Source organism: Phasianus colchicus, chromosome 18 (genome assembly GCF_987193195.1).
Source record: "Phasianus colchicus chromosome 18, bPhaCol1.hap1.1, whole genome shotgun sequence".
NCBI classification, from domain to species: Eukaryota; Metazoa; Chordata; class Aves; order Galliformes; family Phasianidae; genus Phasianus; species Phasianus colchicus.
This window is the reverse complement of record NC_143453.1, coordinates 7,936,671-7,962,737: the sequence shown is the minus strand read 5'-3', so window position 1 is coordinate 7,962,737 and position 26,067 is coordinate 7,936,671. Positions and strand designations below refer to the sequence as shown.

The 26,067-nt window shown below is 46.4% G+C and overlaps 2 protein-coding genes across 15 annotated transcripts in view; one reads left to right on the top strand and one right to left on the bottom strand.

Annotated features, from left to right (window-relative positions):
* Positions 1-962: 962 nt before the first annotated feature.
* RNF34 (ring finger protein 34) lies at positions 963-9,239 on the top strand. Of its 2 annotated transcripts, none has more exons than XM_031592593.2 (6): positions 963-1,059; positions 3,879-4,097; positions 4,938-5,324; positions 5,641-5,697; positions 5,945-6,146; positions 7,486-9,239. In XM_031592593.2, the coding sequence occupies exons 1-6, from the start codon at positions 1,054-1,056 to the stop codon at positions 7,671-7,673; spliced, it is 1,059 nt and encodes a 352-aa protein (XP_031448453.2). In that variant the 5' UTR covers positions 963-1,053; the 3' UTR covers positions 7,674-9,239. The 2 variants fall into 2 exon arrangements, with proteins under 2 accessions (XP_031448453.2, XP_089977115.1); XM_090120989.1 differs by lacking the exon at positions 963-1,059 and adding an exon at positions 1,103-1,121.
* A 675-nt stretch (positions 9,240-9,914) lies between these two features.
* KDM2B (lysine demethylase 2B) overlaps positions 9,915-26,067 on the bottom strand; it is a 103,807-nt gene continuing 87,654 nt past the window's right edge. For 5 of the 13 annotated variants that reach the window (XM_090120987.1, XM_031592589.2, XM_090120986.1 and 2 more), the window contains exons 9-17: positions 23,027-23,170; positions 18,515-18,601; positions 17,716-17,985; positions 14,433-15,106; positions 12,899-13,062; positions 12,270-12,431; positions 11,913-12,014; positions 11,377-11,595; positions 9,918-11,024 (exon numbers count right to left, since the gene is read on the bottom strand). In XM_090120987.1, the coding sequence (XP_089977113.1) occupies positions 10,843-11,024; positions 11,377-11,595; positions 11,913-12,014; positions 12,270-12,431; positions 12,899-13,062; positions 14,433-15,106; positions 17,716-17,985; positions 18,515-18,601; positions 23,027-23,170 (2,004 nt within the window). In that variant the 3' untranslated portion in view covers positions 9,918-10,842. Of the gene's footprint in view, positions 11,025-11,376; positions 11,596-11,912; positions 12,015-12,269; positions 12,432-12,898; positions 13,063-14,432; positions 15,107-17,715; positions 17,986-18,514; positions 18,602-23,026; positions 23,171-26,067 lie in introns of all 13 variants that reach the window. The other 8 variants (XM_031592582.2, XM_031592581.2, XM_031592585.2 and 5 more) reach the window with 5 other exon arrangements.

Sequence of the window (26,067 nt, the reverse complement as noted above, 5' to 3'; positions counted from 1 at the left end):
TGGACTTGATGAGCTTAGAGGTCTTTTCCAATCTTTGTGATTCTGTGATTTTGCAACTGAAAACACTAAAAACAAACGGTGATTTCTGCTAAGAATCATTTCTCTATTCACCATGTAAAACCATGGGGGATCACAGAGCTCCAGTGAGTCATCATTCCACAGCAGAAGTAAATGGGACATCTTGCATTAATAGATTCAAATCTTTTAATGCCTCCTTGGCACAACCCTGAGAGCTCAGCGAGGGCAAGGCTTATTAACAGAGCTCAGCAATGCCACTTCGCAGCCACCGAGGTTCAAGTTCCCTGTTAAAGAACAGCAGCCATGGTTAAAACTCAAGACGCAGTGACAAAGAGATCTCAAATCAGTGTCACAACGTGACTCACTGCCACCTGCCCCACTGAAGGCAGAGTGCTGAGGGCAGCTTCAGCACGGCCATGGGCTCTGCCACAGCTTGTCTGCGAGGTTTTCTCTCACCAGAACTCATGGAAAAACTCATTTTTCTCCTCTTTGGCCCATTTCTGAGCACTGCTCCAAACACAGCCCCCACCCACCACGTTCTGAAGGGCTTTGCAACCTGTGTGAGTAAACAGAGCCTGGGCTCGCAGCGTGTTCCCAAACGCTGTTGTTGGGTGCTGTGTTGGCTCTGCGTGCCCTCAGGATTTGCTTTTTATTGTAATACCGTTACAATACAGATTAAAAGCTTTTGGTTCTTAAGACTTTTTTTTTTAAAATATATTTATAGGGTAAAGAAAGTAATAAGGGGATCGGGAAGCTTTTTGGAGCTGGATTTTCCAGTAATAAACCCTTCCAACCACACAGCGCCCATCGCTGAGGGCCTCGGCCTCACCTCGACTCCAGGCCACCCCCGCGCCCGCCCTCAGCGGCTCTTCCTCTCCTCCCATTGGCTTCTCCCGCTGCCGTCGCGAGGAGAACAGCCAATAGGACGCGGCTCCGCGGGAAGGCCCGCCCTCCGTGAGGCGGCCCGCGCAGCGCGGCGCAGGGCGGGGGTCGGCGCCGGGCAGGGCGCCGTGCCGAGGCGGCGGCGGAGCGGCCATGAAGGTGACGGGCTGCCTCGGCCGGGCCGGCCGCGGGAGGGACGAGGGCGGCCGAAACGGAGCGCGGTGCGGCCGGGGCCCCGCCGGGGGGTGTGGGGCGGGCCGGGCTGCGCCGCGGCTCTCCGCTCCCCTCGGGCCGCGGCCGCCACAGAGGGGCTCCCGGGGCTGCACCGCCTCGCCGAGGGGCCTTCGCTGAGTCAGCGGGCGGGCGGGGCCCGAGGCGAAGCCCGATCCCTCACGGCGCCCGCGGGGCTCCTTCGTCTGACCCCCAGCCGGGCGCCGCGCATTCGGCTCGTCGCCGAGCTCCGTCTTTGGGAAAGCTCCGTGCGGCCCCGGGGCGCTGAAGCTGGGGGCTGTGCGGGAGGATCCGTGCTGCCGCTGGGCGCGGCTGGGCTCTAAGGCACCAGGCCCGAAATTACGGCCCTGCGGGGTGCACGGAGCGCGGAGGACCGTGGGGAAGGATGGCTGGAAGGGCTTTGGCTGCTTGGCCGGGCCGCGATTAGCTCCGCAGGGAGGAAGCTGCTTGTTTTAGTGTCTCGTCTGTGGGTTGTGCTGGTGCTTGCTGGCTTGGACGCACAGGGAGGGCAGACTGAGGTTAAGGAGCAAATTAAGGACACTGTTGCACTGCGTGGGTCTGCTCTTAGAGCAACTGTAACACACGTCTTCTGTCCAATACTTAGCAAATTCATGTATCAAAAATGGATGACAAACTTCCTCGATGCATATTTACCCTGAGCTTATAGCCTTGTGTGAGCTGTTGCAGGCCATTCAATGAAATCACTCCTCCAAGTGTTAAACTGCCTGGTAAGGACATGGGTAGCAGCTGCATTCCCTCCTGGTTCTGTTGTCCTGCTGCTGGGTGCCCTGCAGTGGAGTAGGTTGGATTCTCACACACTTCTGGTTTCGTGTTTTATCTTTCTGTGCTTATTTGCCTGCAGCAGTTTTTGTTGTTGTTCACTATAAAGCTGGCACAACAATTCTGTAAGACCATGTGAAGAATTAGTCATTATTTTTTTTGCAAATGACAACTTTCCGGTAAGGAGAAAAAAAAATACTCTTCAAAAGACCAACCTTGCATCCAAGAGAGCTCCTAGTTTTAAGTCACCAGTTTTAAGAATGCATTTCTGAAAGGTTATTTAACTGTTGCTTAAGAAGCAGGGAAAACTACACATCATTTGTTTTGTGCAGGAGAAAGGAATATCGACATTTCCATTCTCTGCTGCTGGAAAGCAGAGAGCAAGTCTTGGTTGGATGGCTCATTGTGGAGGGCAGTGAGCTGCAGGTACCAACCAGGGTCAGTCATGCCCTCAGCTCTGCAGGATTTTCTCTGTGCTGTGTGAAGGTTCCTGGTTACGGCTGGGGTGAATGTGGCTCTCAGAACAGTTGGGCTAATGAGTTTTGTTTGTTGCATACCTGTTTGATGTTATTACTGCCCACAGCTAAGAAGCAGAAGGACTGACTGCACTGCTAGTGTTGCAACACTTGTAGTGTCAGCATACAGCAGTAAGAGTGAAGCCCCAGGTTTGTGAAGGTCAGAGAGGTGCTTTTGATGTTCCATGTTTAACAACGTGTTCATGCAAAAGCCCTGTAGAGCATGTTTAGTCCTATGGCTCTGTGCCTCAGAGCTTCTCTCTGCACCATGGTAAGGACTCCTTTCTGAGCTTTTCTGCTTCATCTATGTTAATATGGAAAGCAGGGACTGCAGTGCCATCACTGATCTGACATGTGCTCTGGTTGGTTGAGGTTTGCATTGAGAGCTGCCAGGCTCAAACCCAATGTTCCATGTCTTTATACTTGAGGGGGTAGAGGGTGCTGTCCAGGCTGCTGTCCTGGAATAAAGAAAACAAAACAGAAGAACTTAGAATAGTTGAGCAAAAAAAAGTGAACAAAAATATGTTTAAAAGATAGTTGTACCACTCAGCTTCCTTCTGTAAAAAAAAAAAAAAAAAAAAAAAAAAGTGTGCTTCTGTTGGTTCTTGTTGTTGTTTAATAGGTTTCCATGAGCCACATGACTGTAATTACGTGTGTGACCCAAACAGCATAGGTTCCAAATTCCAACTTGAAGTAGAAATCTGATAGAGAATCTGGTGCTGAAGGCTTTCAAGGATAAAAAAGTAGCAATGAACTGCGTGTATTTATCTAGAATGTCTTTGCAGTGTTTGAGATAAAACAATAGGGCTCAAAGCAGAAATACAGTCAATATGGACTAAGGTTATTCAGAGGTACTTAAGTTTTGTTAGATCTTATATAAGAGAACAGCAGAGCAGGTCCAGGGAGGGCCTGAAAGAAGTTTCCCTCTCAAAGAAACAGAGCATGATGAGTTTGGAATTAAGTTTGGTTTGTTTGTTTGGAGATCCAGAAATGTTTTTTAGAGTTTCACTGTGAGTCCTAAAAGAACTGAATTACTTCTGGAGAAAGTCCTACAGGGAGACAGCCTTACAAAAAGCTGTTGTACCACTCGCTCTCATCCCTTCAGCTCTTGTCCTTTACCTACAATTGCCTGTCAGTCTCCTCCTTCACTTTGCGTTGCCTCTTCAAATTCCTTACACTTTTGTGCAGAACTCTGCTAGAAAAGGAGCTCCTTGTGCCTGCTTCAGCCTCTTGGAAGCAAATCTTACCTACTTTGGGTTGTAGCTGGGAAGGAAGGCTCGCTGGGCTGCACTGATGTTTGTGTGCTGCATTCCTTGTGCTCTGGGATTTCACACAGCAGGCTTTGGGATGGTGACAGATGGGATGGCGAGGCCCTTTGGCGGCAGGACACGTGCTATGTGGGTCTTAAGATATTAAGTTTTGTTCCTTTTTCTTCTTTCTGTATGCTTCCAGGCAGGAGCTACTTCCATGTGGGCTTCCTGCTGCGGGTTGCTGAATGAAGTCATGGGGACTGGAGCTGTCCGTGGCCAGCAGGCCGGCTTTGCGGGAGGCGCCGGCCCGTTCCGCTTCGCACCAAACACGGCTTTCTCATCATGTCCATCTCCAGCTGCAGCAGCTGCCAACGTGGTTTGCAAAGCCTGTGGACTTCCCTTTTCAGTTTTTAGGAAAAAAGTGAGTAACTTCCTTTTAAATCATATTTTTACTGATATGAACGAATCTGTAGGTATATCAGGATACAAATATATATATATATATATTTATTTTTCCTCCAGTAAGGACAACTGAGTCAGATGGTCAGGGAGGGAGAAAGTGCCTCATCCCAAGGTCACAGGAAATGAACATCAGACAGGATTAGAAGTTAAGAGATCTGACGGTCATTGACTGGTGACACGTTGGATCTGAGCTGACTGCTGATCCAATTTGCAAGGTGCATGTTTTAGGTGCAGAATCTTGGCTATTAAAACAAATCTGTGTTTGAAGATGATATCAACCACAGTGGTGGGGTACTGAAATGAACAAACTACATAACGGAAAAGTTTAACCACTACCAATATAGTATCACAACTTCTTTCTGTGAAATACTGTTTGTTAAACAGGTTTAGTTCTGCTAAGTGCTGTTGTGCTCCAATGGCCTCATTTCATCTGGGGCCAAGCTGGTGGCTTAATTAAGTTTCCAGATAAATAAAGTTGAGATTGTTGGTGTTACTTCTGCATATGACAACTGTCCATCATTATTACCTTGTCCATTTAGGCCCGCCTACTGACCTAATTCTCTGAAGCCTCTTTCCTCAGTTTTGTTCTGTTTTCCCTTTTCTTGTTGTCTTGCTCCACCTTGGCACAGCTGCAGAACTATTTAATGGAGCAGTTTTCTAGACTTAAATCCTAAAACTGATGCATGTCAAAATCAGCAATGAAAGGCTAGCAGTAAATTAGGTGGTCTGGAGAAGGGACAAGCAGGGACATAGGCTCGCTTTCTCTGACACAACTGAGTGGTTATTTTCTCATTCTTAGCACGTGTGTTGTGACTGCAAGAAGGATTTCTGCTCGGTTTGTTCTGTCTTACAAGAGAATCTCAGAAGATGTTCTACTTGTCACTTGCTGCAAGAAACAGCATTTCAGCGGCCGCAGCTGATGAGATTGAAAGTCAAGGATCTGCGTCAGTACCTTGTTCTCAGAAACATACCGACAGATACTTGCAGGGAGAAAGAAGACTTGGTGGATCTCGTGCTGTGCCACCACTTAGGCTCTGAGGAGGATATGGACGCTGGTAGCTTGCGCTCATCACGCTCACAGACTTCTGGGTTTTTTACACATCCATTTTCTATGTCTGTGTCAGTGTCGTCCCAAGGAGATCTTGCAAACAGAGGAGGAAGCACAGGAAATGGGACACCTTTACGGGTACAATAATTAACATGTGCTTTATGGTAGAGTAGCTTTTTTTTTTCCAACTAGATAATGCATCATGCTAAACTAAAACAAGGACCAACTGGTGCAGCTGGAGGGGCTGGAAAATGCCTTTTCTGTTTCTGATCTGGAAACAGAAGATGATTAGATAAGACTGCTAGTTTAGGTGATAGGGATGACTTGAATTGATAATTATTAGCAGCAGCTGAAACTTTAAAATGTTTGGGAGGAAGGAAAGTATTTTAGAAGAGGTTGGGGTGCTTTTAGTTTTTTTTCTTATTTGTTTTGATTAGTTTCATTTTGTACACAGGGCCAAACTGAAACATCTTCTATAAATAATGATGAAGAAGAAAGTGCTGAGGAACAGGTGAGTTAAGAACTACACAAAGAAACTTTTGCACGTGACACCACAAAGTATTTAGATCTGTCAGCATTTAGTATCACACTCTACTCTTTCAGAACCAGCCATTAGTAACACATCTGTAACTACTTGCCCTGAAAAGGATAAAGTTTTAGCCAAACTGCTGCAGCTTAATGTAGTCTGTGATAGCATGGAAAAATCTGGTGCTTTGAACTTACCAGAACAGATAAAAACATACAGCTATGTGTTTCAGACTCCCGGATTGTCCAGAAAACGAGCAAGAGCATCTCTGTCAGATATTTCAAGTCTGGAGGACATCGAAGGCTTGAGTGTTCGGCAGCTGAAGGAGATCCTTGCGTGTAATTTTGTCAACTACTCAGGATGCTGTGAGAAATGGGAACTTGTGGAAAAAGTGAGCAGGCTGTACAGAGAGAGTGAGGAAAACCACAAAACACGTAGGTTTATATTCAATTCTTACCTTTCTTTTCTGGTTTCCAGTATCCAGTTCTGCCAGCAGGACAACTTGGTGTCTAACTTGTTCTGCATTTGTGGAACTACTCACAAGTGTGGTTTCCCAGCTGGAGCTACACTTATAGAATAGCTGAATGTGGTTTTAGTGTGTAAATAAAGCTTTCCAGGAATTGTGCTGTTTTTTCAAAGATTTGCTTTCTAAAGATTGGAGAGCTTAGCTTTCACATGGAAGGTAAAATGGCATGGCTAAGAACTGGTTCTTTGGAGAACGTGAAACTTGGCACCTCCATATCCTGTATTAGATTTCACAAGGTATTAGCAAGAGAGCTTCTCTTGTAGCTGTCAACAGACCAAAGTAATTCAGGTCTTTTACTGTGGGACAGAATTAAAAGCTACAGTGGCAAAAGTCCAAGTTCAAGTGGTTTGGGCTCTCTCCATGCTTTCACGATAAGGTGTTTTTGTGGCTGCAGCTCAATGACTTGTATTCATCCAACCTCTGTGCTCAACAATTGGTGTCTTTCACTTGCACGACTGTAGTATGCGCACAGCCTGATTTCTGTTAACAAAATATTTTGGGAGAAACAGTTTCTTGATGATGCTGCTGGCCTGAAAAATTCCTGCCTGGCTCTTTATTCTCGCACCCACCAGGCAGGATGTGGGCAACAGGCAACTGCAGTGACTGGAAAGCTGCCGTAGCTCAGGGCTGCTTCACAGCCAGGTGTTGCCAGCACATAACACTGAAATAACTGGCTAAGAGGATTGAAGCATTCTGCAGGTGCTGATCGCTCTCTGGTACTGCTGGTGAGTGTCAGAGCATGGCTCAAGGGAGCCCCTCAGTTGGTGATTAAAGTAGAGCTGAAAACCTGTCTGAAATCAAGCATTAGACTTAGGATTTTCTCAGTATGGTCTGACAAAATGTACAATTATTGATAGAGGAAACCTGCACTGAAACCTGGCAGGCTTTGTTCAGTTCCACCATCCTCAGGCCTTGCTTACGCTTCAACAATTTGGTCTGCTTTATTCTGTATCTGTCTGTATCACTGTGAGGAAAGTGTTCTGCTACACAAAGTAAGTTCAGAGATGGAAAACAACAAGCTCTGCATTCTAATTACTGTCATCAAGCACTTAATTGAGACTGGATGCTCTCTTAGAGGTTAAGGAATATGAAATGATTCTTAACTGGGAGTTAGGAAACAGCTGTAAGCATGGAGCAGTGCAGCTTTATGCTGAAGTACCTGTTTGTATCTTTCAGCTGGTGCCAGGGTCAGGGCTGAAGTGTTTTGAGGGCCTGAGCGTGTGACCTCCCTCTCCATTGCTTTTCAGAGGGTGAGAAGGTACAGCTGAACGACAACGATGACAACTTGTGCCGGATCTGCATGGATGCAGTGATCGACTGCGTCCTGCTGGAGTGCGGCCACATGGTGACCTGCACCAAGTGCGGCAAGAGGATGAGCGAGTGCCCCATCTGCCGGCAGTACGTTGTACGGGCTGTGCATGTCTTTAAATCTTAAATGGAGACCAAAAGCAAAGTTTAGTCACCCTCTGACTACCAGGATTTCTGTGGGCAGGAGTGCTGAACCCTGGGGCGTAGATCAGATTTTTAATTCTCAAACACAACATTTTGAACATCAGGACATAGAAGTTTATGAAGACTTTTTTACAGCATACTTAATCTTGATGGTTGGGCAGGATGATGTGATGCCTGTGTGGTACAGTGACAGAGCTGCCTAACTTTCCTTAAACCCACAAACTGAGTCAAACTGTTTACAGCAGTTATTGCTCTCTTCTGAAGAATATCAGCCCTAGTTATTGCATTCAGTACTCAGCAAGTGGTCACAGAAACCACCTTTGCTCAACCATATTTGTGTTATGTTGTCCAGTCCTCTAGAACTTACTGGTTGAATACTCTGTTCTTATGCAATTAAACAAATATAGAATGTAACTGACACTGTTCCTGTAACAGTGTTAACAGTATAAAGACTCAAGAAAGCACTGCCATTAATTGTACCTGCACAGAAGACCTTAAGCAATCTGTTTGATGGGGATTGCTGCACTCAGAATGTCAAACGTTACCCATGTAATCTCTTGGCCATTCTTTGTCACGCTGTAGGGCTCTCATGTGGTATCCAAATACTGCTTACTAAGTACTTTTTTTTTTTTTAGTTTAGGAATAATTTTTCAAGAAAGGAGGTAGAGGAAATCATATTCTTGTGGTTCTCAATCCACTCATGCCTATTGTAACTATTAATCTAATGTGATGATTGTACTTCATGTGCCGACAACCTGATATTACTGTGAATACTAATCAGGGTCATGAAACTACTTGCTGCTAACATGTGGAATGTATAGTACTGCTAACCTTAAGGGAGAATGGTTGAATTAGGACAGGGGAAAGGAAACCTCATCTTTAAAACCTCACATTCACCAACATTAACCAAGACTGAGTCACCATTACCCCTGCTTCCCATTAGCTGCTGCATACCTGCGCTGCTGGCGGCTCAGCTTCCAGCAGGGTGTTGTCTTGGAGCAAAGACCTTCTCAGTGCCTGAGGCTGCCCATGCAGCCTTCTGAGGGAAGCTGCAAAATCACTTCAGATGTGGGGACAGGATCCCTGTGTCCAAGCACGGTCATGCTTGTGCTTGACTAAAAGTAAGTTCACAGTTAAAAGAAGAAAAAAAATGAGGAAAGGAAATTCAGCTAAAGCTACAGTTTCTCCTTCGAATTTCCCCCATGCTAACAAACAAAGCAATGGAGGTAAGAAAATGTTTTGCCAGGGCTTCAATATCTGGTAATTCTTACCTCTGCTACACTGCCTGTCATTCCAGCTCTTGTCTTTATGTGGCTGGCTCGAAAAAGAGAAAGCAGCTCCTCCTCAAAACAAAATATGCAGCTTTAAGACACTGCTGGCTATTTTTCAGAAGGGAGCAAACCTCTCAATGGCTTTATTTTTTAGAACTTTTTAATGCTACTTAATTCCCGGAGTCTCCGTTGAGTGGGTAAGCTAATGAAAAAAGTACCATATATTACTTCCATGCTGATCGTTAGCCACACAAGCTTAATAAAGATTTGTGATGGGCTTTCACAGCCTCTGTCTCTTTCCTTAACGAGTGGGGAAGGTGTTGGGCAGGCAGCCCAAGCTTTACCTGTCTCTTACAAATGTGTGCCCAGGCAGACAGCAGCTGCAGGAAGGGATGTGTATTTCATTTCCCCTCAGTAAAAACGTGCTGGGAGGCAGTGGAGAAAGCCTGCACTGAGCACCGTGAGCTACTGCCTGAAGCACAGCAGAAATCGGGACGGCTGCATTACTGCTGGCTTCCATCAAGGCTGGGAACAGTTCCACAAAACACAGAATCAAGGCATGGCTTACTGTGTCACACACCAACACCATTCTGCCTCTGCTCAAAGTCCTGTGTGGGACAAGAGCAGATCAGTACCCTCACTGCACAACAGCAGCACTCAGCAGAGGAGGGCAGGGCTGCAGCAGGAAGCGTCGCTGCTTGCAGGGCTTGTGCAGCTCCACAACTGCAGTCACTCCACACACCTGAAGTCCAACCACAGCCCCCAGCTGGAACAGAAGCCCTCGTAGCCAGAATCTGTTTTTGTACAATTGTTTATACAAATTCAACAAAGGTAAAACTGCATCAGGAAGGTCTACGAAAACAACACCTTACAACAATGGCACTTATGAATGCAGAATTTTACAATCAGGAAATAACCATGTTATAAACCTTAAATGAGAACTCAACTCACACTTCAAAGAAAGAGAGACTACGTTTGACCATTTATTCTACTGCTGGACTCACTGTATAAATTAATTTTATATTGAGTACAAGAGCTCATGCTACAGAGTGAAACCCTCCTATGTGCAAAAGCTGAAATTGGAATTTTTAAAATTTTGAGAAAAAAGGTGATTTCTATACAGATAAAACTTGGCAAAGTGTTTTACTTCAACTATAATTTACACCTTATTTCCACAACATGCTTATGTCACTTCTCAAGTATACAAAGCAGGATATAAACTTCCATTAAAACATGCTTTAAGTTGAAAGTATTAACCTACTTTTCCTGACCTGGGCACGTTTGTAGATAGATACTGTCTACGAAGTATAGGTTAAGTTCTCTCCTACCATAAGTAAAGATAAAAATTGGCAATCAAAACCGAAACACTGGTAATGCATTCAAACATTGCATAAATAATTTTTAAACAATTTTTGTACAAAAATAGTTCTGCATAATGTAAGATGTAACAAAACAAAATGTGTTAAGAAGGCAGAAATGCAGTGCGTGGTCCACTTTAATGACACCAACTTTTTTTTTGTTTGTTTGTTTGTTTTAAGAAATGAAAAGCAGAAATCAAATTTACACTACCAAGCACATGCTGTGGTACTTTAAATAACAGTATTCCTTGGAGATCAGTCTTCTTCCGGGTGTGAACAATTATCATCAATAACAGTCGCCTTATGAATTTGCATAAGAGCCAGTGCAGGACATCCCAGGTAGACTGAATTAGTGGCACAAGTTGAGATTCTTAACGTGGGTAGTTTCATGTTGTTCTCGACAAGAGTTGTAAAATCCCATCACGGTATTTTCCAATATTCCAAGTTCCCAATTGAAAATAAAATCCCTACATGTTCTTAGTCCCTTCCCCGCCTCGCCCCAGTATTTACACGTGTCCTTTAACTAACTCAGTTTTTGCAGAAGTTTTTCTTCCACTTGCCCAAACTGAACACTTACTGACATCTCTGCTATGAACTGCTCACAGCCTTCTTTTGTCACTTGCTTGCAGTACCTCAAGTCGATCTGGCAGATGTTTCCACAACGTTTAAAGTAGGACAGGCACTGGTCAGTCACCTTATTGCAGTCTGCCAAAAAAGAGAAAAGGGCAGAGATGTGTAACCACGTTTTGATTTCTGATTTGACCTCATTGGCCCTTTCCACTCCTCCTGTGCTACGCTGACACCAGCTGCCCCAACCAGCCCGCCTGCAGCTCCCGGCTCCCCATGGCGGTTGTGTAACCGATAGGATGAGGAGGATGAGATGGGATGAGGAGGATGTGCGAGGTGACAATTCACAGCAGGGAGGAGGGGCAGCTCAGCCAGGGCAGGGCCTGGGAGAGCAGCAGCTGCAGGATCGCCGACACCAGCAGCAAACAGCGTGCTGATGGGGACAGACAAACGCCCACCCTCCTCCCAGCCCCGAGTTCGTGCTGCGTACCTGATAAATTAATTTCCGTTAATGAATCCCGCGTGGTTGTTCCAACCGCGGTCAGCAGGTTAATAGACTGATCTGTCACGTGGTTACAGTAACTAAGATTGAGTTTGGAGAGCAGAGGCATGTGCCTTATGATCAGCCGCAAAGACGCATCGGTGATATCCAGGCCGGCCAAGCGCAGCTCCACGATGTTCCGTAGTTTACTCCGGTTGTCGATCTGACCTGGAAAGCAGAAGCAGCAGCTGAGTCTCGTGCTGTGTTGCAAACATCTGCAAATCTATATGAAATGCACTGTGACACACAACACTGCTGCCCTGAGTTAACTTCAGATGTTTTTGCCTGTCTGTTGCTTTGGAGGGGACATCAGCAGGAACGCTTGCCTATTTTTGATACAGGCACGTGGACAATAACCACCTCCTGATTTAAAAACAAAAGGGACGAAAGTAACTGCAGGGGCCCAGCGGAATTACAGGTCGGGAATAAGCAGTAGGCTGTGCAGTGCATGCCAGAAAGCAGATCTGATTTGCTCAAAATTTCACCTGAGCTGATATCCGGGCGAATGTGGCATGACCCACAGAACTGCTCCTTCCCTGAACTGGAAGAAAGTGTTTCCATACTCTCTAAAGTACACCCGTTGCAGCCTGAAGAGAAGAAAGTCAGACAGAAAACCAGCACAGTGGCTCAGACGACTGTTCAGCAGCCAGAGAACATCACTCATCACCCAGAGGCTTCCAGCGAGGTGCTGCACGTCACTACTTAACCACCTCACGTGCCAGCAAAGCCCAGAACCCCACCGGTGCTGGCTGCAGGGTTTGCTGCCCATTTCCTCCACGGGGGACCAGCAGCACAGCATGCTGCAGTGCAGTGGGACAGCCCGCGCTCCTCCCGCCGGTTACCTGGCCGGTTATCTGTGGGCGGTGACAGGAGGTCTCTCATCTGGGCGTCTTTCAGTCCTTCTGCCCACTGCACATCCAGAGTTCGGAGTAAAGGGCAGCTGGAACTACAAAGTGCTGACACTGCTATCCATGAGCACCCTGATAACAGCAGGTCTCGAAGACCTGCAGATACAGAAGAGATTGGAGCACTCGGCCCACACGCAGAGGCACTCAGTGATCTGCTACCACGCACAGGCTGAGCTGAGCCCAGCACTGCTCCAACACACCCCAATGTTCCGGGGCAAGCAGGGACCCCGGGAGCCCCCCCACCCAGCCATCCCTCTGCCCTGCACCCAGAACCTCCATTACAGGGGGTGGGGGAACAGTCCCCCAGCATCCCCCAGCTGAACCGGTCAGCACAAGCACTGCACTTATTGGCCAACACCTGCCACAAATTAGTTTACTAGAAGGCCAAGTAGTCACAACAAAACTCATTTTTTGCTCATTTAAACATGCTGATGCTCTGCTCCTGTATATGTACTCCTCCTTTCAGGTAGCTGGACCCCTTCACACCCTCCTCAGAGATAATAGTTTACATCTAAACTGGTTTGCTAAGATCTGGTGAAGCAGTCAAAAAAGCCATCGCTTACCTGGCAGTCTGTTGATAAGCCAGCTCAGCTGCTTTTTAGATATATTTGTCCAGCTAAGATCAAGGGTTACAGGCTGTCTCCTAATAATGCCACTAAGCATAAGTGGAGTGATGGATTTACAATGGTTTAAATCTATTTTGGTCCATAATCTTTTGTCACAGCACCTACCCAAAAAGAAAAAAAGTCAACAGCACTTGAATTTGACACTTGTTTCAATTTCTGCAAGACTTTTAAAAAGCATTACTGAACTATGGGGAAAACTACAGCACTTAACCAAAACTAGCAAAAATAAGGCGAAGTGATGCTGAGGTAAGTGCACCAACAAACAGTGCCATGTAGGTTTGAAGTTTTCTGTCAAATCCGTCTCACAGCGAAGTACGGAATTATTTCTGCTGAATAATCAGTGTCAACAACATAGGATCCCATTTTAAGTTACCACAGCATTTATTAAAATCTGTCTTGTAGCCTGAAAACAAGCACCTTCCTTCTTATCTTCTAAATAAAAAGAACGGTTTCATACGCTTCTTGTCCTGATTTCTCCCACACTTTCCCTATGCAAAACAAATTCTGTTCCTGTTATTCCCATTTAGCTGCCTCGTGTGTTTCTGTGCTCTCTCTTTATGGCTCTCTAAGGGCCACAAGCAACAAATCTGAATGGGTTTTGCAATATTCTGTATCTTCTTACATTTTGCATTAGAAAATGCCATACTTAAACAGAAAATCATCTAACACCTTCTGTGGCACTGAGAAACCCGTGGAGGAAGGGCTCCATGGGCATCGCCTTGTGCCAGTTACCAACCTTCCTGTCATTTATCCAGGTTTTGCTAGACTGTGCTACCGAGGGGCCTCTGCTATGACTCGCCCATCCATGTGCACATCATGGCTGAATATGAGATGACAGCCAACAAGATACTTTGCTGTGAGTGCAGTGAAACACAGAAATCTGTCCACTAATGCTTTCTGTGGTGGTACAGTCACTGTCTGTGTCAATTTTTACGCTCTGACACTCTGAGCACAGAACAATGAAGGACTCTTCCACAAATTCTGCTGATATGGAATCAGCAGATGGGATCACTCTGTGTGCCCTCTGCAGAGCAACAGCCGGGATGGACCTTCTGAAGGGAACACTGAGGGCACCAGGAGATCTTCACTGTATCTCAATAGATATTTAAGAACTGAACTAAAAAAACAACTGCATCAGCAGCAAGAGCTCCTGGGGGCACAGTGACGCCAGGCTCAGCCTGACCCAGACAGCATGTTCTCATGTGTGGGAACATGCAGTGTCTGTGGACAGAACAGGCTGCTCTGGGCAGCACAGCTGCTGCAGGCTGATGCTCAGACACAGAGCTCTCATCAGAAGCGCTGGCAACTGCTGCTTGTGGGAAAGCACCAAAGACAAGCTTCTTCAGATGCTGCTGAGCACCCTCTCTCTTTGGGCTCAGTAGGACAACCTGCACACCTCTTTCAGTGCTCAGCCACCCACCTCCCTTCTGAGTCCATCCCCACCACACACACGGTTTCCCACCCTCCTTACCATCTGTTCCAGGTCTTGCAAACTCTCATACAGATGCACAAGTCTCTATGACTGAGGTAGCTAAAGACAGCCATCCAGACTTCCCTCTGCATCACGTGGGCTGCCCCGTCATCCAGGGGGAGCGAGTCCGGAGGGGGGCTGATGGGGGGCGGCCGGATGACGTGCCGCTCCATCTGAATGCATTTGGGAGGAGAGAGCGAGGGCGGGGGCCGGGCGATGCCCCGCGGTGTGCTCCGCAGGCTGGGGATGAGCGGGTGCCTCAGCTCCCGGGGAGTCCCGTTCAACCCTTTGCTGAACCTATGGAGTCTCTCGCTGTTGTTCAAGGCGCGCTTGGGTTCCTCGTTTTCGCTCTCGGGTTCAGATTTGATGGGTTGGTGATTCTCATTGGCAAGGCTGTTCTCGGTTTTTTGGATCTCTTGGTTGAGCTCCTTGCTGAGCTCCTTGCTCAGTTCCTTATTGGGAAGCCGCCTTTTCCGCCTCATCTTGAACTTCTTCTTGTCCCTGGGCTCGGCCCCCTCTGTGCTGGGACCCGCGGTGGGCGAGCTGGATCGCGACTGGTCGCTGTCCTTGGAGCGGGGAGGCGCTTCCGGCAGCTCATCCTCCGGCTCCTGTTTGAGGCGCCGCAGGGGTTTGAGCAGGGCGCTCCGCTCATCCGAAGCCTTCCACGATCGCCGCTGAAAAGGAAGAGACAAGGGCTGACTACAGGAGCACCCAGCACGTGGCGACACCCGGAACGCTGCCGCTCTGCAGGGCAGTGGTGCCTGGGGAACAGCTGCCTTCCTGCACTGGGCCCACCCGCCCCAGCACCAGGCCGCATCCACCAGCCAAAGGCACCGCGTGCCATCGCAAAGGCAGGGAGCCCAGCTATCGGCCCTCCAGACTCCAAGAGTGACAAATGCATTTATTCACCATGCATCACCTTGCAGACTTAAGGGCCTTACTCATTACACAGCAGACAGCTTCCATATAGAAGATGAACAGCATGCTATAGACAGTTCTCCCCCAACGGGCCAGAAGAAACCAGGCTTAGGATGCATTCACTGGGCAAACTTTCAACACTGGCTGACACACATGCATGCCAAATGGCCAAAAGATTAATTTCTGAAAGCTCCTGAGTTGCAACCACTACTCGCACTGTGGCTGCGCTTCTGCTGTGATGACACCATTCCTGCTGGATGCTCAGAGCCTCGGGTAAGCACACTCTGGCTGCCCCTTTACATCCTACTGAACTCGGTTCATCTTCTCAGGCTTCCCCACTTCCAGTGCGTGTGGACAGGGAATGCCAGGTGTGACACACTGCCACCGGGATGAGCCCGCATGCTGCCACCATCTCTGATGCAAGGTGGGTGCACAGGGCTGGCAGCTTCTTCCCTGCCCTGGTTGCTGCTCATCGAAGAGAACTGCGCTTCATTCACATTAATCTAACCTTTTGATGCACGCCAGAGGGATACAGAAGAGACACACGGACCAAAACCAAGGAAGACTTCAAGTCTGATTTGACTGCTATATGCAAGAAAGAAGCTAGCAACTGTTAGAACGAAACAGCCTTAATAAGAAGAGATCAGGCCTGGCAAGGAAAGGTGAGCTGCTGTGAACACACCTGTTCTATCAGAATGCCTGTGTTCTGCAATAAACTAATTGGATCACATCTGTGGATGTGCTGCTACACCTCGGACTCAGCGCTGAGCAGAGAAAGCTGATCAACCCGTCCTTAAACATGTAATAAAGGAAGAGGTCACAGTAAGTTAATGACAGGTTAGAAAATGGACAGGAAAATTAGAACATCAGATTACTGTCAGCTTGCAGCATCTTCCACACAGGGCACTGAGGAGTGCGTAATTTAAAGGTATCAGAGTTCTGTTATTGTGGCAGATTGTGAGAGAGAAATCAATGCTTGTGCAGGGGGGGCTCCACGCTGTGATGCAGACTGCTGAGGGTGTGTGTGGCAGGAGCAAGATTCAGCAAGAGAGCAAAGCATCAGCACAGAAACTGAATTTTATTCCTTGGGGTCATCAAAACACAGTTTTTGATTGTATTTTAACATGGGACACCAGAAAAATATAGAGCCAGACACTGCAGCTAACTCTTCTGAAGCATAAAGGCTTGCACGAGAGAGCGGTTTTTGAGATGTAAAGGGCATAATAAAAATGCCTGCTTTGACACAAAGACATGAATGATACACTGGCTCACCATTCAGCTCACATGAGAAGGATTAAAAGGGATGCAGAACATATCTATTATAAAGGCAAAGCACCTTCTTCCTGAAGAGTTTCTTCTTTTCCAAGTTTTAGCTGTTGGAAGAAAGAAAAAGTAAAAGCCCCAGAAGATGACATTTGTTCTGCTGTCTGTTGAAGGTCTGGTGACTCACAGTGCCTTCCTGACGCGCTGGGGGCTTTCATGGAGCAATTCAAGCCATCCATAAACACTCCAGTGAGTCCGCAGGGATGGGAAAAGGAGATCATGGCCAAGAAGCAGACATGTATAACCTGCTGTCATGAATTTTGCTCTCCACCAAAGCAACGACAATCCCTACATTCCCATACTGTGGCGTTCTCTCTGCCAAGACTCGACAGGCAGAGCAACTACCAAGTCCTAGAGAACTGCAGTACGTGCAGTACAAGAACTGCCAGCGATCCCAGTTACAAAGCCATCCGACGTCTACTTGTAAGAGAAGTTGGATCTAAGTCCTCAATTCTACCTCTGGAAGCCAGCATTTCTCTATATCTTAAGTAGAATATTCTGTAATCCACACGGCAATTCAGAGTGTCTCTGCCTGGTCCGAGAGCTCTGACTTTTAAATTCAGGGAAAAGCTGCTACAGTGCTGCTGTGAGCAGCTCCTCCTCTCTGTAGGCTACAGGAGGTGTCACTCCTAAAGGTCCTCTGATCAGTTCTACACACTGTACATCTGTGAATCAGCCACAAAACAAGCTGCCACGCGCCACCAAGTGGCAACAGATGAAAAGGTTTCCATAAAAAAGTGATTTTCACTTTGTTCCTACTCCAAGCATCTTGCAGTGACTTTTTAGTTAAAGTGGGTTTTCCAGTATTTTGAACAAACCAACAGCCACAGCCCAGTGTTGTCAGCCTCTGAATGTCAACCCGAGCTTCACCGTTCAAACTACTGTCCTGTTAGACAAGCAGTTTTCAGGAAGGGAGGTAAAACATCGCAGTTTCTTTTGTAGCAATCTGGGATTTCAAGACGAGGTACAAGCCAGAAGGCAAGAGACATCAGCCCCAACCAGCCCACGCGCATCTGCGTACGTACATAAGGGTTTGTCATACCCGTTTTCTCATAGAGGGTTCCTGGGGTTTCTCAAATTTCCTTTTCCTCCGCAGATGTACTTCGTCTGACTTTCTCCTCAGAATTGAGTCAACTTGAGGCTTTTTGGAATGTTCCTCAGATTTCCGCCTGGGAGTTTCTTCACAGTCCCCTTTCCGTTTTGCAGCATCTGTTACTTCCTTATTGTCTCTGTTCATTTTCTGTTCCTTCAGCAATGAGCCTGGGAGATTTGATGCGTATTTGAATCCTGGTCCGCGCTTTTGCTTGTACGCCAAAGAGACACAAAACACAAACAAACTTTATATCTTATGCCTTTCTCAGCTATTTATGTACGTTGCCTCCAGCACTGGTGGGTTGATCACTTTGTAACAGACAAAATCATTAACAAGGAGTTACAGTAGAAGCAGATTCAACCTTTAAGAAGTTTTTATGCACACTTGCAGCCTCTCGCTTTACAAAAGAAAAAAAAAAAAGCTTCCCTAATTCCAATAGACACTTCAGGTTTCGCATGACTTTTTTTCTTTCCTTTTTACACAATCCAAAGAAGTATCTTAGAATTTAGCATGCAGCAATGCACAGAACTAACCTAAACACTCTCCAGGTTTTGGGTGAAGTGTTAGTGCATGGAAGGAAAATAAAAAGATGATTAGGGAACAGAAAGCCAACAGCTTATTTCCTTTGACTCAACTGAATTGAACACAAAAACAAAAGCGGTACTGGGCAAAATTATACCTACAAGCCAGAGGGAACGTTTGAGATCTTGTATTTCATTCCAGCACCACTTATCCCCATTAAACTCACTTTTCCAGTTTTCCCTGCATGGTTGCACTTTGGACACTCCCAGCAGTTCGGCAGCTCATCGTTAACCACACCATCTGATTCCTTCACCTGGTGAAAGAGAGGCACAACTCAATTCACAGGCAAACTCAAAGAAGCTGCAGAACTCTACAGGTAGACCACTCAGAGGCATTTCTCACAGCTCTTCATTTTCTCTGATCGATTGCTGCCCTCCCAAGGGCTCCAGGAAAGAAACCCGGCTCCCTGCAGGAGCTGAGCACACCCCACAGGATCACCCTCGATATAACATCCATGGGAGAGGAACGTGTGGTGGCCAACCTGGTACTTGATAAAGGCTTTGGGTCTGGGCTTTGTGTGAAGGTCAGGGACAATCCCCATTAGTGCAGGGCACATTCTGCTCTTACAAAAATAATAAGGAAAGAAGTCACCCGCCGTCCCAACTGTAATCATGCCATCTCCAAACGTCCTCCCACACCCCTGATCTGAAAAGCCATGTCCCCCCCCGAAGTGAGGCACAGCCTGCTCCCTCAATAGGAAGGGATTTTTCCCATACACACATTCTCATACATTAATACTGTTGGGCATTTTTAGAAGCAGAGCACCCTGCACTGTAATCAAGTGTTCCTTAAAATATTTTTCTTTACAGCTCAGAGTGAGCAGCCCCATGTGCACAGCCCTATGTGCACAGCCCCCAGGCTCACGTGCCAGCAGAACACTGGCTGCCAAGCCAGCTGGAGAACAGCAAACTTCTAGTCAGAGGTCCGGACAAACGAAAACACTCTCAGGGCTTCTGACACCCACAGCTCGAGTAAAGAAGAGAAGTGCTTACTGCTTTGCTGCCTCTGAGAGACTGTGACATTCTGCTCTTTGAAAGAGAAAAAAGCATATTTGGTGTTGTCATACTACAAGGAAAGCACGGCTCTGCCCCACACAGCTCCTGCTTCCTGAACTTCTGCAGAGGAGCCCTCATTACATTCCAGACAGGAGAAAGGTGTTTCTGAAAAGCAGTTTCTGTGAATGAAGCTGAGGAGGAACAGTAGAGCTAAGCTAAAAAGCAGCCTCCACACAAACACATAAGCTCACTGATGGCACGTTCACATCGTAAGGATTAGTTGGGTTCAAGAGGCGTCTGGATGAGGTGCTATGAGATACAATTCAATAGCTTAGTGGGTAGTAATGGTGATAGGAAGACAGTTGGACAAGATGATCTTGCAGAATCAGAAGGTTGGAAAGGACCTATGATTCTACGATTTAGGCAAAAGCCTCAAGGAAAAAAAAACCATTTTATCACTGTAGTAGCATGGTTCTGCTGTCTGCAGTCAAGACAAACAGCTGGGCATTGGCATCAGCAGTACAGTAGCAGGAGCCTGCTGCTGGAACAGGCAAGGGCAGAGCTCTGCAGATTTTTCTTGTTTCTGAAGCATTTCCTCCTCCCAGCTCAGTGAAAATGTGTGAGCTGTGCAGGAGCAAGCCCTGGGATTTAGGGAACTGCTTCCTCCAGAACTGAGCCAGACAGCAGCCATTCGAGTTTCACCATCCAGCAGGAGTGATGACATGTCAGTCTCTCTCAGCAAGTCTTTTGGAGTTAATAAACGAGTAAATGAAGTGGGCAGAATTTAAATACTGGTTTTATCACAACTGTGTGCCTTTGAACCTTCTTTCCCATGGTAGGTGTAAGATACTCCAGGAGCTGTTGTATACATCTCTGCCTCAGGGGAACAATTCCTGGCGCAAGCCCAAGTTGGGAACAAGTTATTTCCCGCACTGAATACAGAACAAATGCTACCAAAGGGAAAGCATTACAGCTCCATCCCTTCTGAGGAGTTTAAGGAACTGAACAGATGTGAGGAACTGTAAGCAAACTAATTAGACACAAACAAACCTGCCACTAAATCCGTCCCAAGCCTTCTAGACTGGGTGGGAGCCAGTTCTGCATGTTTGCAACCAGCAGCAGGTGGGCGTCTGAGCCACGGCAGGAGGCACCTCCACTGCATGCCTGCAGCACCGGGCAGCCATTCACAGCCTGAACACAAGACTGTGAGTCAGAGAGTGCAGAGACCCCAGGAGCCAACCTGTTATCAGCAGGTGAGAGCTATGAGTCCTGACAGTACAGAGGCAGAAGTAATGCAAGTAGAAACACACCTGATCTGAAGACAGTGGCAGAAAAGCAGCTGTGCTGGAGGAGGACTGTTTTCTCAGTTATTTATTTTTGCTGTTCTGTCAATGCACCTAGAATACTCCCTCATTTCTATCAGTCTCACTCTATCTACCAAAGATGAAAAAGAACAGGATTCTTATGAAGAAAAATTCTTCTTAAGGAAACTGCTTCAGATCCTGCTCTTGGTCACCTGCGCTACTAAGGATTTGACTCACAGCAAGAAAAATCCTTCAATCCTGGTTCAATTCAAATGCCCTGCAACAGTAGAAGACAATATCCCTCTGAAAATCTCAGCAGCTCCTTCTAGAAGCAACACTGGGGCTTATGAAAGGCTTGCCAAGATGATTTTCTCAAGGAACTATTCAGAAGAAAGAAGCTGGATAGTCAGCTCTTAACAGTGCCGTTCAAGACTCCCCTAAAGCCAGCTCAGCTCTTAGGCAATGGCAGAGGACAGACCTATCAGATGCCCTCCAAGGTTATCTTCTGCTGTTTCATGGAGAAAACTCACTGACCACAAACAGATAAAGTCAAACTGTGAAGCTGGAAGAGGATGAGCTCCAAACCAGATACACGCTGCCCCGCAGTGCCCAAGAGCACACGTGCCAGATGCCTGCTGGAGATGAAGCCATGGCTGACATGGTGCTGCCTGAGCAAGACAGGATGAGACCTCCTCTTGGTGCACAACCCTGGGCTGCATCTGTTTCCAAAGGTGCTTTCCATGCAGACTGAGGGCTCAGCCCATGCCAGGGGCTCACGCACCTCATAAATAGGGCATCCCTTCGTTCCATAGAGAACTATGGAGCCTGGGAATAAGGAGCAATGAGGGAACCAAGGAAGAGATTCTGTTCTTCTTTTGTGCTTCTCCACACAGTCTCCTCTCATCTTCTAAAATGATGATTCTGAAATCCTCCTGCTGCCCTTTCATTTCTGTAAATAATCAATAGTTATCCAGCCATTCCAGCTCAGCAGATGCACTGAGAAATTGAAGTAAAAAACACACGCAGCACACTGCTAATCTCCCACTGTTTAACTTTCAGAAACACCTCGAGCAACTTTGTGCTCCTGGTTACCAAAACAGTAGTCAGAACATATTTTATAAGCATAAAAGAACAAACAGCTCCTGCCTGATTTCACAGGTCTGACCCACATCCTGTGCAAATGGTCCCAGACGTGGGACAGTGAGAGGAAGCCATACTTCAACTGCCACCAAACAGTGACCCTGTCCTCAGGACCTGGATACGAGGCATTGCTGGCACTGCCAGAAAGGAAGGGGAGTGCAGGGCACTTGGGGGAAGGAACAGAAGAGCAGCAGCTGCAAAACAGAACTGAGGTTCCTCTGGAAGTGAGCTGCTCCTTCCCTTGTTTCATCAGACCCTGAAGCCTTACTTTATGCAGAGTGAAGCACACCAAGCTCCTGTTCAGATCCCAACTGCCAGGAGCTGCAGGTACCCACTTTTCAGGGCAGTTCTGGCTTGCCAGCTACCTGCTTTCTGCTCCAGCAAGTGACACACATTGCTCGGTGCAACATGGCGTACAGCACAGAAGCAGTGAAAGGCCGGGACAGCATCACCCCAGGCCTGCATAAGGAACACATCTCCATGCCCAGAGGGACCAAGGGCTGCTTTCTGGGGCATAGTACGTCAGAATACATTTGCTATGGCAAATCACTTTAACCATAAACAAATCAGCAACAGAGAACGGCTGAGCAGCCAAGGCACAACCAGCTTTGGAGAAAGTAAGCTTCTAAGTGCTCAGACACAGAGCTGTGCCCAAAAATACACTTCTGTTACCAACCAAGAGAATAGTTGTTCACAATACTCCACTCTGAATTTGCTGAAGGCCTGAAACCTGCTCAGTTTGTTCTCTAGAGCTGCAGCGTTCCTACTGCAACGTCTGCTCCCGCCCTTAAGGCCAGCTGCCACTAAAAGGCATATCTGTGCCTGGACAAACAGCAAACCACTCATTTGTACTCTGCTGATACAGGGCTGCAAATAACTCATCCAAAGCTACAGGTAGATTTTTCTGTCCTCTGGAGCTTGCCAACTGAGATGCCTTACTTTCTTACACTTCCTAAGACAAGAAGCAATAAATAAATGAAATAAACCACACACATGCACCCACACATTGCTGCCTTGCTTTGAGCATACTGGTCACATCAGAAGAGAGGACCCTCCTTCAGACAGGACCGTTCACACCACAGCTATCCATCCTGTTTCTCACACCAACTCTAGGTTCATGTAGTTCCCAAAGATGAAAATGTGAAAATTTCTTAATTTCTGTGCCCTACTTCTACATTCAGGTGGTATCTAATCTTTTTGTTTGTTTGTTTCCAACTGGTATTACATCCTTTCACTCACCTTAAGGCATCCTGGGTGTATTATTTCATTACAAATGGAGCATTCCATTAGCATGAGATTAAACTTGCTCTCCTCCTCTTCCACAGTGTCCTCTTTCCCAGCTTCTCCACACACCAGACATACAGCAGTATGAGGCAACACCGGCTGTTTACACATATCAGAAGGAAGTCTTGATCAGGGCACATAAGACACATGGGAACAGAAGAATTCAAAATGCATTTACAGTATTTTCATTCCAAAGAGAAGATAAACAGGGCTTAATTGTGCAAACTGCTGAAGGCTCCATCCCAGCAGATCAACAAAGGCGAGAAAAACTGGTAACAACTGGGGCTGGGTACCCAGAGCAAGCATCACAGGACATGTTCAGGGAATGAAAGTGCCCTTCCTGTAGTAGCATAAATCCATGGGGAATTGCAAGGATGAAAATGACTTCTTTTTTTTTTTTTCCAAGGTCTCTTTAATCTGTGAGCTGACAGACACTGGCACAAAAGTCACTTTACTACAGTACAATGGGAGGGGAAAGAAGCAACCTAGAACATCACTATTCACATCCACTAAGCTTCACAATCTAACAATTTGGCAGCTCCCCTGTTTTACAAGAAGGGCAGACAGATGTTATGGGACCCATCCAGCCCTCATGGCAAGCCTACAACAGGACTGAGAACAGACCTTTTGCCGACTGACAGTCTATTATAGGAGGCCCTGCTCCTAACCAGAGCAGTGCAAAAAGACACTTAAAGGAGGATTTGTCTTCCCAAAGTGTCACAACTGCAGTTATTTTCTGTCCTTTGCTGAGGGAGAAAGGGAATGGCAGCATCTCATATATCCATCACCTATGTCAAAGCACTGAATGCCAGTCTAATTAAAAAGCTACCTTAGTGATAATGGGGAACATACTTCTAGTTTGACACAGTAAGGTACAAGTCTCATTACAAGAAATAAACGGAAGATCCTCACAAGAAGCTGACCATAATGTGAATTATACTGATAAGGTTGCAGCTCCTTAACTATCAAGTAGCCAGATGCACAGATGTGGCTTTTCCTGGCAAGAATCTCTCACTGAAGGAGTGAATAAAGTCTGCAAGTGAAACACTGCACACTGAATCAAATTCATGTAGCAACAATTCACCCTTCAGGAAGTTTCAGACAAAGTAACCATGCTAAGCCACCACAGAGCACAGTGTGCTGCCCAACTCCCAACATCAGACACAAGCTATGGCAATACTTTCTGCTTTCTCATGTCAGTACTTACCCACACTCCATTTTAAGAGCATTCAGCAAATGATATTGAATTCCCAACCTTCCTCCACACACACAGTAGGAATCCCCAGGATTCCATTCCACTGGCAGGTAAAGCAGAACAAAGCCAAGGCATCCAGAGCTGGGACAGTTCTGTCCACTTGTTCCGTCCGATCTCCCACAAGATAACTATTTACAACTGCACACAAGGAACAAACATCCCAGCAACAGCACAATTAGTCTTGCTGGAAGCAAGGGTGTGTAGGGAATCTCTTTGTGCCCCAATTAGCTGTGTCCCACTGACAGACTGGAGCAGCAGCTCTGCTATTATAGCCTGGCCTCCCAGCAGAGCCCCCACACTGCCTTCAGACAGCCTCAAGTGTCCCAGGCACTCCTGCTTCCCTTCTTGATTCAACTAGTGATGCAGAGGAGTTTCCTGTTCTCTGAATGGCAGTACAGGCTCTCTTAAAGCTTTGGAGTTTAATGAAAGTCTGTGTCTAGTTAATATTGTCAATGTTATTAACCAGAGGAAAGCACAATCCCAGAACTGTGGAGATCATTACTTTCACAGAGCCTTGCTTTGGTGGCTTCTTTTAGCTGGAAGCTGTTGGATGTGTATCACAATATATTGTGATTACTAGTCAACATAATGAACAAGAGTAAAGACAACATGATTGCTCATAGAAATGTAAGGTACTGTACTGTACAACAGTTCAACTTGTTATTTTTCTATGCTTTTGCTGTTCTAAGAAAGTCTGCAACATTCCCACTGTTCCTTCAAGGGGGACTCACAAAGAACAGAGAGACCTCCTGAGCCCATGCAACAGTGGGACAAAAAATCAAAGTACCCTGGCTACTAAGTTCTGTGCTGCAAACACAACTCCTGGAAATAAAACTGCAGATATGAAGCAAAAAAGAAAAATATTTTTTCATAAGAAGAGAGAGGAAGATGAGAACCAAGTTCATCTCCTCCAAAAAGCTCAGCCTGCGTATGAAGATTCAAACACCTTCCTATGAAAACTTCCTTCATCAGTCAGGACAAGGCAGCGTGCTGCAGCCCTAACGTAATCTCCCAACTAAAAAGGCAGCACGATTTCACTATTTCTTCCCCTGGAGAATAATAAATTCTTCATCCACGCTGTTCAATTCATGCCACACTCTAGGAAATCAAGTGTTCAAAGAAAAGACACTTGAGCTGCAAAAGCACTCTGTGGAAAGGTAGATATTCTATGTACTTTACTAAAAGATCCAGGAGAGCCAAATCCAATCCTCTATCAAGAGCACTGCATGGCTTGGCACAGGACATGGTGTGAGTAACCAGGAGTACCTACTGCAAACCCTAAGTGCTTACCAGTTTTTAAAGCCTGACCCAAGCCATTTACTGCCACCGTTTCAGCTTCTTCAGTAGAATTAAATAAAAAAATGTAAGTGAAAGGAACCGTAACAAGACTAAATTGAGAGAAATCAGCATAGTTTGCATATAGCATAGCATTTCAGTTACGAATACACAACATTCCTTTCTTTAAAAACAAACAAAAAACCACCTCCAACAACACTACAAATAAGACCTTTCTGAAGAATTAAGGGAAAAGCTAATGTTAATTTTTTCCCCTTGCTTGAGACCACTATGGACAAAAAGCCTGAGGAGAAGCTCACTGAGAGTCAATACGAAAGCAATGATTCAGAACTTCATGGAAGACTAATCTGTCAATATGTGTTAAATACAAAGCTCTCTCTTATGACTCGAGAATCTTCTGAGCGATATATCACAGTAGCTCAGGAAACTGTCTCTGACTACCTGC

Excerpts from the sequence above, each read along its gene's own strand:
- RNF34 (XM_031592593.2), top strand. Across the intron at positions 5,325-5,640 it reads GAAATGGGACACCTTTACGG|GGCCAAACTGAAACATCTTC; the intron begins GTACAATAATTA and ends TTTTGTACACAG. Across the intron at positions 5,698-5,944 it reads AAGAAAGTGCTGAGGAACAG|ACTCCCGGATTGTCCAGAAA; the intron begins GTGAGTTAAGAA and ends TATGTGTTTCAG.